The sequence below is a fragment of the Rhinolophus ferrumequinum genome, chromosome 27, assembly GCF_004115265.2.
Source record: "Rhinolophus ferrumequinum isolate MPI-CBG mRhiFer1 chromosome 27, mRhiFer1_v1.p, whole genome shotgun sequence".
Taxonomy (NCBI): Eukaryota; Metazoa; Chordata; class Mammalia; order Chiroptera; family Rhinolophidae; genus Rhinolophus; species Rhinolophus ferrumequinum.
The window spans coordinates 12,890,973-12,904,577 of NC_046310.1; the positions used below are offsets into that span (position 1 = coordinate 12,890,973).

Here is a 13,605-nt window from a genome sequence, read left to right on the forward strand (position 1 = left end):
GCTCTGAGAATGACTCCCTCCCCTCTGACACCCCAGGCACCTGACTTCATCCTTAGCTCTGAATGCCATGTAAACCCATTTTACTTTTCTGACTCGGAACCTCTTGTGTATGTGGGGTGTCTGACTCCCTTATGTATGTGGGGTTTCCATATGTACGATTAGGTATGTAATTAAATTTGACTATTTTCTCTTGTTAATCTGTCTCATGTTGATGTAATTATTAGATCAGTGGAACAAAGGAAAGTTTCTTCTTCTCGCCACACTGACACTAAAAGAACTATTGGTGTCTGTTGAAATTCCAATTTAACTGCACGTGTTTTTATTTGCCACGTCTGTCACCCCTCTTTATGATCCAATAGCTGACCAGCAACAGTGTAGCATCCTGATTAGAACAGGCCTTGGTGACTTTGAGCCCTTGTTCTGCTTGAGACTAGTTGTGTGACATTGGGTAATGCCATTGAACCTCTCTGATGCTCAGTTTTTCCATCTGTAAAATGGGGACAACAGCAGAAGGACCATCTTCTTAGAGAGTTGCTGGGAGGATTAAATGAGATCACGCATACAGAGCTGTTAGGACACGAAGTCCAGACCCAAACGATGGCAGCTGATTTCCTCTCCTCGACCTCACTCCCTGATCTACTGACTCACAGGGTGTTTCCTGGCGAGTCACCACTGCCCCAGCCTGGGTTTCGCCCGTCCTCGATCCCCGATCCCCGGGAGGTGGGAAGTTGGCTATCAGTTTTGGCTAACTTTTGCACTCGGGAGCCGCTATGGCCAGGGCCAGCCGGCTGGGCCATCCCAGAGCCGTCCGCAGGTGGCAGCAGCGGCCTCGCGGTCCCTCCCGCGGGCGCTCTGCAGGCCGCGCACGGGCAGGCTGCGTCCCGGGCCCGGCGCCGAGCAGGCCGGGAGCGGCGAGGCCACACCCCGGCGGGCGGAGGGCGCTTCCCGGCTGGTGAATCATCGCTGGCAGCGGAGCCCGCAGTCCGGTTGCCGAGTGCCGGGCCCAGCCTCGCCCCTGCAGTGCGCAGTACCCGAGACCTGTACCTCGATCGCCGGTCAGCCGGGCACCATGGCGGGCATCGCGGCTAAACTGGCCAGGGACAGGGAGGCGGCCGAGGGACTGGGCTCGCACGAAAGGGCCATCAAGTACCTCAACCAGGATTACGAGACGCTGCGGGACCAGTGCCTGGAGGCCGGGACGCTCTTCCAGGACCCCTCGTTCCCCGCCATGCCGTCTTCCCTGGGCTTCAAGGAATTGGGACCCTACTCCAGCAAGACCCAGGGCATCCAGTGGAAGCGGCCCACGGTAGGAAGCGGTAGGAAGCGCGGCGGGATGCGAAGCAGGGCGGGTGGGGGCCCCGAGGCGTGGCCGCCCAGGGCTCCCGGCCAGGGAGGACCGGACAAGGGGTCCTGGAGAGCGAGCCCGCACCCGGCCGCCCCAGCCACAACCCTCAGCCGCGCGATCGCGCCCAACCCCAGGCCTGGCCCGTTACCCGGTGCATGGCAGGCGCGCGGGTACGCTCCCGGGTGGACTGCGTCCACAGAGGGCGCCTGTTCCCTCTTCCATCCACGGCACTTCGCTGGACACTGCCCTCAAAACCCACTAGCAGTCCCGCCAGGGTAACCCCCTGTAAAGTTCACAAAAACTGCGGTGACATACGGGGGCCTGGGGAACAGTTTTTGCTGGACTCCATTGTAGAGATGGAGGAAGGTGGGGGAGGAGGGTCTTCAGGAAAGGAGAGTGGGAGGCAACGTGGGTCCAGGAAAAGTCAGTCTGGACTTCAGAGAGGGGAAGTCCACAGACTGGTCATTTGGTGACCAAGGATGGTCTTATGCAGTCCTGGTTAGAGTTAAGGCGAGTTTCTTGTTTATTTTAAGAAAGGGGAGCTCAGAAGACCTCCCGGTACCATTCACACTGGTGATCAAGGACAGGGGAGATACATACAGCGAAAGACCAGTCCCTCATCATTGCGCTGGCCCAGAATCCTCCCCGGGACCTCAGCTCCCTCCTCGCTGCCGGGTCCCACCCCCGCTCTGTCCGCTTGCCCTGGCAGGTCTTGGGACAGCTCCTTCCCTAACCTGGTTGGCCATCCCTTTCCCATGGAGCCCCTGCTGGCTCCACCTCCTGTGGGACACCTCACCAGACCTTCCCTCCCAAACCTGAACATGGCTTCCTGGGGAATCCAACCTCTAGATGCTGTTGTGAATAAACATTCCTGACCTGCTTGCAGTCCTGCGAGCCTCCCCAGCCACCTTCTCTGTTACCCCAAGCCCCGCGCATAAACAGCAGGTGCAATAGCAAGTACCACTGGCCAGGACTTGAGCACTGGAGTTCATTTCGTGCAGACCTACTGGGTGACCCTCCCTGAGCCATTAACCTCTTTGCTTCCATGTCTTCATCTAAAAGAAGAAGTGATGCCTAAGTATGTTCCTCTTTTCACTGGCTCTCGAGGCTCAGCCACCTTCAGTTTCTCCAAGGTACCATTCTTTCTTTCCTGCCTTCTCACCTGCCAGGGTCGTTCTTTCCTGGTTTTCTGGAATCTGGTTAACTCTCATTCTTTGGGATTTAGTCAAACGTCCCTTTCCCAAAGCTACCTCTCCTGACCATTCTCAGCAGGCCCCTCCCCCCCATCTTGTTATTCTTTATGAACCCTGCTAATTTCCTTCACAGCATTTTCACAGTTTCTAACTTTTCACCATTACCTAGATTTGTTTGTCCTTCTGAACGGCGGGGAGCAGGTGTGTATTATCCACCCATATATCGTCTGGCAGCGTTAGTGCCTTTCACAGAATGCATTCATGCATGCATGCATTCATTCATTCAACAATATTTATTGAGGGCCGAGTATATGCCAGGCACTGTCTTAGATGCAGGGGGGATACATGCATGTGTGAATAAAGAGACTGACGATTTGTGGAACGAGTGAATGAATGAATGCAGTACTGCAATGAGCCTCAAATAGTTGTGAAAGTGATACACAAGAGAATGTACTCACCCTACATTTGCATAGCACTTTACGGTTTACAAAGTGAATTTACATACTCATTGACTTATTCTTTCATTCATTCAATGAGCGTATATCGAACACCTAGTATATGCCAGTCCCAGCGCATACAGTTTCTGCCTCTAAACTATTAAAAACTGTATGTAAACTCCATGCGCTGCCTTCTCGCGATGCATGTAGTTTCACTAGGGGCTGGTGAAGGGAGACAGACAGGTCACCCAATAGTTGGAAATGCCTCAGGACAATAGAGGGGGAGAGAGTTCTGGAGCCATTTCACTGTGGGGAAGGTCATGCACTACACAACCAGCGGGGGTGTCTATTATATTCCCATTCAGCAGGTGAAGAAATTGAGGCTTGGGGTGATTAAATATTTGCTCAAACAGATGTCCAGGGTGGAGCCAGGACTGTGCCCAGCCTATGGGCGTTTAGAGCCCACAGCCCACGACGGCCCTCTCTGCCTCCGTCCTGCCTTCTAAACACCGCTGTGGTTGGGGTCAGGCCAGGGGAACAAAAATGTGTCCCCTGGATTCAAACATGAGCAAATCAATGGCGACTTTAACAGAGCGGTTGCAGGGGGATAGGATTTCAGTGGGGTAGAAGCCAGATGTCTGTAGACTCCAGAGTAAGGAACTGGCAATGAAGGGTATGGTCAAGTCGTTTCAGAAGGGAGCCTTGTGGAAAGAGAGGAAATATGGGAGGTAGAGTGGGCTTTGCGAGGCTGTTGTTTCAGATGACAGTGTGTCGTATGTTGAGTCACTGGAAAGGAAGGGACTAACGATAAAGGCTGGGAGGAGGTAATGGAACAGGGTGCCTGAGGAAATGAGAGTAGAGGAGGCGGAAGGGCAGGAGAGCCGGCCAGCCTTGGATCGGGAGGGACGGCCCCTCCTCAGAGAGGGGGTTTTCCGACACTGGTCACAGAAGGCTCCAGGGGTGGGAAGGGGACTGAAGGGGAAATGGCTAACGTCACTGGTGCAGGGCGTGAGGAGAAAGCCAGCGCGACCCAAGGATGGCACCAGTCAAGTCCAAGCAAGGACAAGTGCTGTGAGTCCTGAGATAACCAAGCCTCAGAGAGCTTTCTGACTGGCGTGTCCTCAGCTGGCTGAACTCAGTCTCAAGCCTGCATCCATCTCCTGCCTCCAAGTTCAGTGATGATTGTCATCGACTTCTTATAAAACAGTAATAATAGGAATGATAATAAAAATCATGAGTAACTTTTATAGTGTTTACCAAAGCACATTTACTTAGTTATCTCATTCAGCCCTCTGTGGTAGGTACTGTTGTCATCACCATCCCCATTTTACAGATGAGGAAAGTGAGGCCGAAACAGAACTTGCAGGGTCATCGAACCCATAGAATAAATGGCCGAGCCAAGACTCAAACCCAGGGGTCTGAGTCCTAAGCCCAAGACCTCAGCCCCTTTCCTCGGCCTGTTACGTCCATACTTAATTCCATACTCTATATGCTGTGAGCACGGTTCAGTTTTCTGAAACATTTCTAAGCGCCACTATGAACTTTGCCTCCGTCAGAGATGCTACCAAAGATGCAGCCCAGTTTCTGAAACATAATGGAAAAATCCTTCTGGGGAAAGTACTCGCCACACTGAGGATTGTCAATATCAGTGTTGGGCTCCTAGCACCGAGCCCTGTTCCATCCACTGCATAAGTGCTTGGCTGGCAGGCCTCAAAACAAAAGCTGGCTTGTTGTTTCTTTGTCCCTAAAATCCCCCAAACAGACTGGCCTGAGCAGGGAAGAGACAATGCAGACGCGTGAGAGGAATGTGCTTTGGGGCAGGTGGTGGTGCCAGAAGAGCTGCGACCTAAGCCGGGATGGACAGGGGCTAGATCCGGGTCTCGCCCAGGAAACACTTCTGCTTGGCAGAGAGGGGCACGCCGAGGGTGTGGGGTGGAGCTCCTACAAGGTTGCCCAGGCCTAGAGAAACCCAGATGGATGCCCCGACTTCCTCTGTGGCTTTGGGTGGGGCTCTGCAGAATCAGGAAACACTCTGCTGAGAGGGCTGCTTCACCAAGGGGCCAGATTTGTTTAAGGTTGGCTTCCATCAGGCTACTTGTGGGACAACCCTGAGGTTTTAACACCCTTAGAAGCTTGTTAACAAGCAATAGAGGCAGCGCAGGAGCAGAAATAGTATATGCTTTGCACCAGGAAGTCCACACCCCAGTGCTTTCTCTACCTTAGGAGCAGTGTCACTTTGGACACGTTGCTTTATCTCCTTCGCCTGTGTCCTCACCTGTAACATGGAGACAATACTCATCTCGTGCTCCGAGAGGGCCCCATGAGCTAAGTCATCACGCACATCACTGACAGACAGCAGGCTCACGATACATGGATGCTCCACGTATCACGGCCCGTGGACAGACCCAGAAGGCTGGATTCATTCCCCAGCCCTCAAACACAGGGCTGGGGAATGTACCACCATCAGCACCACCTGACTGCACAACTGAATACTAAGTTGCGGAGTACAAATACTCTGGGACTCAGAGTCGCAGGGATGAGTGAGGGCTGGCCCGTGAAGGAGGGCATTGTGGAGAAGGCGGCAGTGAGTCTTGAAACATAAGACACGTAGAAAAGGAGAGAACAGCGTGGGAAACGAAGGAATTGCTTGCAGGCAAACAGCTGACGTGCAGGGACAGAGGAGAGGGACTAGGTGGTAGGTGGAAGGGCTCCAGGTGTGGACGACTCGACACCTAGCACAGGAGGCCGGACTCCATGCTGCTGTGGCCCTAGGAAGTAGCGTGATGACGTCAGCTCTAGGCAGGTTGGAGCATTGGGCAATGACTCCCCTTCTCAGCCAGGAGTGGCCCCCCACACCCATCGGGACCCACAGAGCGGGGGTCAGAGAGTGACCCCCATGGCAGTCTAACTGTAATCACAAAGCTTTCCCTGGGGGGTGGGGGTGAGGAGGAGAACAGGTCTGATGCACCCATTGGGAACCGAGATGTCCTAACTGCCAAAGCTCACACCTGGTGGGTTGACAGCACTTTGTGGGTCTCATTCCCAGGAAATCTGCGATGATCCCCAATTTATCGTTGGAGGAGCCACCCGCACTGACATCTGCCAAGGAGCCCTGGGTAAGTGATGGCATCGGCTGTGGGCTCTTGTCTGCAAGGGGTGAGGGATGATCTGTGGCTTCTCTCCCTTCCCAAGCAGCTTAGTGATTTCCATTTCCAGAAGCTTCCTGGAATTTCTTGTCCCCTGAGGGCCTCGTGCTGAGGTACACAAATGCACAAATGTTCACTGAGGCTTCCTGTGTCCCCTGCATTGGGCTTCTTGAGATGTTCCCACTGGAGGGGCTTCTGGGCCACCCCATGGTCTCTGTACTCCTGGGGCCAGTACGGCCAGTGGCCCATGAAACAGTCAGGCTCTGGGCTGAGGGCCAGGTGGGAAGACAGTCCCGGCCAGTGACAGCACTGCGACATCAGTTTCTCTGGGGTTCAGGAACCAGAGTGGTGACTCAGTGTGAAGAAAAAGGAAACCCTAATTAATGCTGGCTATTGAGAGGAAGTTAGAGTACCTGGGTGTTCTCAGTGTTTGCAACACAAATCACCATGGCATCGCAACAGTGGGATGCAGTGCTTACCGCGGCAAAGGCAGCTGTGACGTTCATTTAGATAAGAGTCACTGGAGTGGCTGAATTGCAAACTTTCTCTGTGAAGCCGAGCTCTGAGTTCTTACTGGATGGAGTGCCTGCTGAGATTGGAGCCTACAGAGTCTCCAGCTTTGGTATAAAAGCTCCCAGGCTTCTATGAAGAAGTCTCACCAGTGGGGCATGGGACCACTATTTAAGATTCTGATAGAATCCACTCTCGATTATTTGACTCATAATAAATATGGCCTATGATTGCTGTAGGAGACTATTTGCTCCATAAACCAAAACTTTGTTTCCTGCCATCAGCTTCAACTCGCTCCCCAAACTAGTCCATTCGTAACAAAATCGATCACCTTGAATTGTACTTCCTTTCATGGCCCGCCTAGCAGAGGTTGTGATACTCAGAATAATAACAGCTAATATTTACTGAGTGTATACAGTGTGCTGGACACTAAGCTATGATAGCAAAGTCTCTCAGGTGCCGTGATTACAGCTGCATGGGTTTCAACTGCACGGGCCACTTCTACGCGGATTTTTTTTCAATAAATACAGTAAGTGTATTTTCTCTTTCTTACGATTTTCTTAGTAACATTTTCTTTAGCGTATTATGAGAATACAGTATATAAGGCATATAACACAAAATATGTGTCCATTGACTTTATGTCTAATCAGTGAGGCTTCCGGTCAGCAGTCAGCCATTAGTAGTTCAGTTTTTAGGGAGTCAGAGCTATACACAGATTTTCGACTATGCGGGGGTCAGTGCCCCTAGCCCTGACGTTGTTTGAGGGTCAATTACATTCCCATTTTATAGGAAAGGACGCTGAGGTCCTGGGAGTAACCTGTTTAAGGTCTTCCCACAGCGGAAATGGGGGCCTGGGAAACACATGCAGACAGTCAGGCTGCAGGCCTGTGTGTGTGTTGAAACCCTGAGCAGATTCCTGAGAAGGGGACCTGGAAATTTTTCACCCCTCGAGGGATGTGAGGGCAGCTGTGTGAGTCATCAGGAAGGGTATCCTGAGAGCCCCATGGGAAGTGACTCTCAGGGAGAAGGTGACCCAGGGTTGGGTGGGGTGGGCAGGGGAGGCAAACCCCAGCTGCCTGAGCTGAGCCTCTGAGCAAATTCCTGAGATGCCGGAGGCGCACATTCTTACCTGAGAAAACACACCTCCCATTTCCTGCCTTCTCAATCCCACAGAAGATAGAAGCCTCGGGTCCTTGGGCATCAAAAGTGGGTGCTCCCGGAAAATCCCCTGGTTAAAGAAAACGGAAGTTAACAGGGCTGAACGTTGATGGAGACTTTGACCAATACTGGGGGCTTTGGAGAACCTGGAGACAAGCAGGGCAAGTGTCGCACCTGGGCTAGTACAAGTGCGGCAAGTGTCACAGCTCGGCTGGATTCCACGCCCACACTAAACATCCACTTCAAAGTTTAATGACATAGTAAGGGCCAAATTGCAAGTAACAGATCTGGGATTTAAATCCTGTTTAAATACTACCAGGCCAGTTGGAGAGGAGAGAGGCAGAGCGTACATTCCTGGGGTGCAATTCCCCAAGGTAGGCACCAAATCAAACAGAAACAAGTGTTGAATCGTCTTAAAGCCTCTCAGTAACTGTTCGGCCATTCCTGAGTTGTTTTTACACCATAGGGGCCATTTGTTCTCTTGGCCTTTTATTTTAGAGGATCTGGTTAGATTATAGTCTGCGAAATGTGGTTGAACTCTCAACCTGCTTCTGGGCTTGTTAAGCAATGGGGTGGTGACTGTCATCAACTCCCAGGAGGCTCAGGAGCAGCAGGAACAGGGGCCGCAGCAATGACACCTGAGCACATGACCCGAGATGTGAGCCGACGCTCTGCCCTTGGGAGACCATGGGCAAGTCCTTACTTGGACCTTCAGTCTCTTCTAAAAATGGGAGGGAGAGAGGGTCAAAGAGGTGACTTCGAAGATCCCCTAAGATGTGGCACTGAGCTATTCTACAATCATTCCTCATGCGTGACACTGAGTGTAAACTTGTGCTGGAGGGTTAGAGCATCAGAGGTCACCTTGCACCTCACGGAGGGAAGAAGAGCACCTGTCAGCTGTATAACAGTGCACAACTCGTATAGCATTTTTCATTGCATTAGCTCATGGAATCATCCCAAGTCTAAGTAAATGTTTTCACCATCATCCCAACTCTAAGTAAATATTTTCACCCCCACTATGCAGATCAGAAAACTGGGCAGTGGATGGAGGTGGGGGTACATATAAGGCCACATAGCTAAAAATTGCCAAAGTAGAGAGAACTTTGACCTGATTTTACGTCTTTCTAAGATTTTCACAGCCCCAGACTCTCTCTGAGTTGCTATGATGCTGGGATGAGGGAATGTGGAGGTGAAATTCTCAAAGCAAAATTCATTTCCTTACCTACGTTTTCGAGCCTGAGGCTCACTCAGTTCCCCACCAGTGAGTCTGGGTGGTGCTGCCCTTGGACTTGTGTGTCCCGTTGTCCCCCCCGCCTTCACAGCACTGCCCAGCAATGGTTAATCCACCAACTCCTGCCCTCTTTTCCGGAAGGACTGAAGCCTCACCAAATAATTCAAACCATGTTTGCAGAGCGGCTCTGACAATGAGCCACTTCCAATGCAGGCCTTGGAGTCAGCGAAGAAAAATCTGCCCATCTGGAGGAAGGGCTGGAGACTCAGGCTGACCCGGCCACTAAATATGGCTCTGTAATTGCTGGTGACAACCTGTTCTTACAGGTGATTGCCACTTGGAGTGGCCCCCAGGGACCCAGGAAATTCAAAGGCTGAGCTCCTCCTACCTTTAGTTTTCACAGGGGGCCCTGCTGAACTTTCTCCTCTGCCCTGCAGCCCCCACCGCCCTCACAGCTGCCCTGGCCTGGTGCCCTCAATCCCCAACCGAAGGCCCCTGGCTTCCTGGGGGAGGGCTCCTAGCCAATAACGCTGTCTAAGCTGTGAAAATAGAAGAGCCCCGTTTCAATGTAACCTGGCAAATGTTCTCGAGGTCCCTCAGGTGCGTCACCCTGACTCTACCCCCCCCAAAATCACATGGGCCCCCAGACTTTGGCTCCAGGGTGGCCCTCCCCACAGCCCAGTTTAGAAGAGAGTGGGGAGGGACGGGCAAAAGCCTGCCAAAAGCATCACAGAAGTTTCTAGTGCCTGCTCCCTCCTCGTTTACTAGCCTGGGTGACTTTGGACAGGTTACCCAAGCTCTCTGAGCCTCCGTTTCCTCTTCTGTAAAATGGGAAAGATGATAATACTCCATTCCCAGGGCTGTGGTACAAAGTGAGAATAATAGAGGTGAACACGTTTGGCCAACTGTAGACTCTTGAACAAGTTCAAGGGACCGTGATTATTACTGAGTCCAGCTACGTGAAAAGTCCCTTTGTGAAATCATAGAAGAGAGAAAGGATGGGAGAGAAAGGGAAAAGAAAATGAGCTGGGCTGGAAGGTAGGTCCTTGTTTCTAAAAACTCAGAATCTAAGGATGGAAGAACCAACAAGAGGGAACGGCAAACTTGGCGCCTGTATTTGGGGAACCACAGATTGTAACACTCGGAGGAAGGAGAAGTATATGAGATAACCATAAAGGGGGCAGATGCACAGTCTTCAGTTTTAAAAATGGAATTTCTAAATGTTTTAAGTAATTTTTTAAAAGATTTTTCAATTACAATTTAAAAATCATCATTTTATAATAGACGTCTTTTTAAATTTTTACAATTAATGAACAATGTTGATACATTATCAGTCAAAGTGCATGCCTTAGATTCCTTTCATTTTTACCTAACGTCCTTTTTCTGTGCCAAGATCCCACCCAAGATACCATATGATATTTACTGGTCATGTCTCCTTAGGCTCCAGTTGGCTGTGATACTTTCTCATCCCGTCTCTGTTTTTGATGACTCTGACAGTTTTGAGTACTGTCAGGGATTTTGCAGGATGCCCCTCTACTAGAGTTTGCAGCTGCCTTTAAAAAAAAAAGAGCACGTAGTTAAAAAAAGGAGGAGGAGGGGACTAGAAAGTAAGTGTTGACTGGTTTGATGAAGAAAGTAAATACATTCTTTTCACTTAAAAGCAATCGCCTCACTGCCAGCCCCGGCCCCGCCCCCGGCAGTGGCCCCGCCCCCGGCAGTGGCCCCGCCCAGCCTCCTGGAGCAGATGCTGGTCCCTGACTCATTTCCTCTCGGCTTCTTTTCTGGTTACAAATGCTCATTCATAGCTTCTCTCCGCTGTGGCTGCTGTGGTGCTCCCAGCTCCCTTTCCTGCTGCATCTAAGACAGTCTCAAACAGGACGGGGCTGAATGGCGAACCATGGTATTTTACCCAGAGGCCCCTGTCCTGCCCTGGCTGCCCCAGCCTTGGCCATCAGACAGTGGGGTTTCCAAAAGGGCACGTCTCTCCTTGGCTGTCTCAGACCTCCCTCCCCTCTCAGGGAGTAGGAGCGTGGAATCCTCCCAGAAGACGTCCCTCACTGTCCCCCACACTGAAGCCACAGGGTGCCCCGGGGAGTTTACAGGGTTCCACCTGACAGCTCCTGCCCCCCTTGCCTATGTATGGGTCAGAGTGTGACCTTTGACTTGTCCAGATGCTCCCTGTGCCCAGAGCAGGGCCACACGCTGCGGCCTCAGGCGCCTGGCCCTGGGATGCAGGGTTGGATCAGACTTTCCTAAGGCCCCACTACTTCTGACTCTGTGACTCGGAAACATGCCGCCTTCTGCCTGGCCCTCGCCCCTGCATCCCCTCGCACTGGGCTTCAGCTCCTGTTTCGGGTTCCAAGGCCTCAGGAACCTTGCTCAGGTCCTCCCCCAATGTCAGTATGTTGGGCCCATCCTCAGTTTTTCTCCCGCATTTTTGCTGCCCCCGCCACAGGGAGATGTTTTTTCCAGGAAGTCGGGGAAACAGATGCACTCCTGCTGTCCCTCCAGGAGGTGAGGGAGGAGAGTTCTAGTGATAGGAACGTCACACAGAGGTCTCCGAGGCAGGGTGGGGCAAGGCTCCCCTCCTCTCCTGTGAGGCAGGGTTGAGGGGGGAAGGGCGGGAGGGGTGAGGGGGGAAGGGGGAAGGAGGAAGGGCGGGAGGGGTGAGGGGAGAAAAGGCAGAAGGGCGTGGATTTGACTGTGCCTGGCAGGAAGGTACCCAGTCTGCTGGAGTCCTGCAGTTAGAAACTGACACCAGGTGCTTTCCTGCTGGTCCAGGGCGCAGCTGAGGAGAGAACGGGGCTCAGCTGCCTGGCGGGACTCCCTTCTGAGAGTCCAGTAGTCACCCACGTTCCGTGTGAGAAGGACCCTCAGGTGTCGGCATCCTCATCCCCTTCCCTCCTCCCTTCTCCCTTAGGGCCCTCCTCCAGCAGGAACAGCAGGGGACGTGTGGTTTGGGTCCTTGGCTCTTGCTCCAAGTCGTGTGTGCAGTTCACAGAAGGAGGCTGAACGGTTACCCAGGGCGGGATGTGAGTTGAGTGGAGCATCTCCCCTCCACAGCCGCTGATATAAATGAGACGGGAATTCCGGTTTGGGGGTGCCCTTTTCTGGGCTGCTGCCAGGCCCTGAAACAGTCACAGAAGGGACAGCCTCCGTGTGACTCATCAGCCACCATCTCACATGCCCCAGCTCTGGGCAGGGTGTGTGCTTCCTCTACAGAAGCCCCTCCCCACCAGCTCCCAGGGGTGGCCCTAAGCGCTCCTCAGGGCTTCCGTCCCCTCCCTTCAAAAGCTAAGGCTCCGGTGGCCTCCCTGCCTGGGCTGCGTGGGCCATGAGAGATACGTAGTCCCTGTCGGAATGTCTCATCTGCTGGAGACTGTCAAATACCAGTGTCTCAGGAAGGGTCACCTGTAGCCCAAAGCAGCCTTAATATCTTGGTCCAGTTATCATTTCTCTAGCTGTCACCATGGAAAGAAAGGAACAAACCCCAAAGGAATGAGGTGTGGGACAAGCAGGGTTTCTGACCTCAGGACTGTTGATCCTCGGGGCTGGCCGGGTAATTCTTTGTTGTGGGTAATTCTTTGTTGTGGGGCCGTCCTGTGTGCAGGGGACGTGCAGCTACATTCATTCCCGACTTCTGCCGAGTAGATGCACGACCCCTCCCCAAGCATGACAAGCACAACGGTTTCAGACACTGTCCTGAGTCCCCAGAGTGGGGGTGGGGGTGGCAAAAATGCCCCGTGGAAAACCACTGCTAGAACAAGGGGAGTGAAAAGTAGATATGGAGACATTAATAAGTACCGTGGGGAGAGGGGAGGGTGGTCACTGGGGCACAGAGCCCGTGTCGGGACCTGGTGAAGGGGATGGGGACGGCTAGTGAAAGGGATGCCCCATGGGCAGGGGCAGGGACACTGGCAACTGGTAGGTGAGCTGCTGGAGACGAACTTCACTCATGTCCAGTGGCTTCACTGAACCCGCCACAGTGAGGAGTACACGTCAGAGAAAACGAGAAAACAACCCTGAGTGTGTAGCCTGGGCGCATTGCTGGGATATCTGACCGTGTGGGAGAGGCGCTCAACCCTTCCACCCGGAGACGTGGCAGCAGAGGAGGGTGTGGGGCCCTCCCTGCTTCTGAGGGCTTGTCCTGGACTGGCTGTCTCATCACTTACCAGACCAGGCGTGGGGAGCGCACCTCAGGTCCTGGGGCGCCCTGGGGAACTGCAGAATAGGGGGGCATCTGGGCATCTTGGCACGGCATCCTGACACCGGCATCTCCCTGTGTGGGTTCCACTCTCTTGCTGGCCACCCCCAGAGGGGCAGACTCTGGTAGTTAGCAGGTGCAACCTGTGTCCCCGGCAAGGCAGATTTCAGGAAGGTCCCTGTCTCATTACACCCCCAAAATCAGTGGCTTGAAAGAGCAATGGTGTTCTCATTCGCTGTCGTGGTTCTCAAGGATGAGTGGGTTCAGTTGGGTGACTCTCAGGGTCTCTCACGCAGTCAGACGGAGCCAGTCCTGGGGTCCTGTGAAGGCCCCTCACCTGCATGCCTGGTATCTGGGCTACAGACTGGATCCGCTGGGGCT

At 53.0% G+C, this 13,605-nt stretch overlaps 1 protein-coding gene across 1 annotated transcript in view; it reads left to right on the forward strand.

Annotated features, from left to right (window-relative positions):
- Window positions 1-837: 837 nt before the first annotated feature.
- The window catches only part of CAPN2 (calpain 2), a 47,334-nt gene continuing 34,566 nt past the window's right edge, over window positions 838-13,605 (forward strand). The window contains exons 1-2 of the mRNA XM_033099693.1: window positions 838-1,306; window positions 6,022-6,091. Of these exons, the coding sequence (XP_032955584.1) occupies window positions 1,070-1,306; window positions 6,022-6,091 (307 nt within the window). The 5' untranslated portion in view covers window positions 838-1,069. The remainder of the gene's footprint in view (window positions 1,307-6,021; window positions 6,092-13,605) is intronic.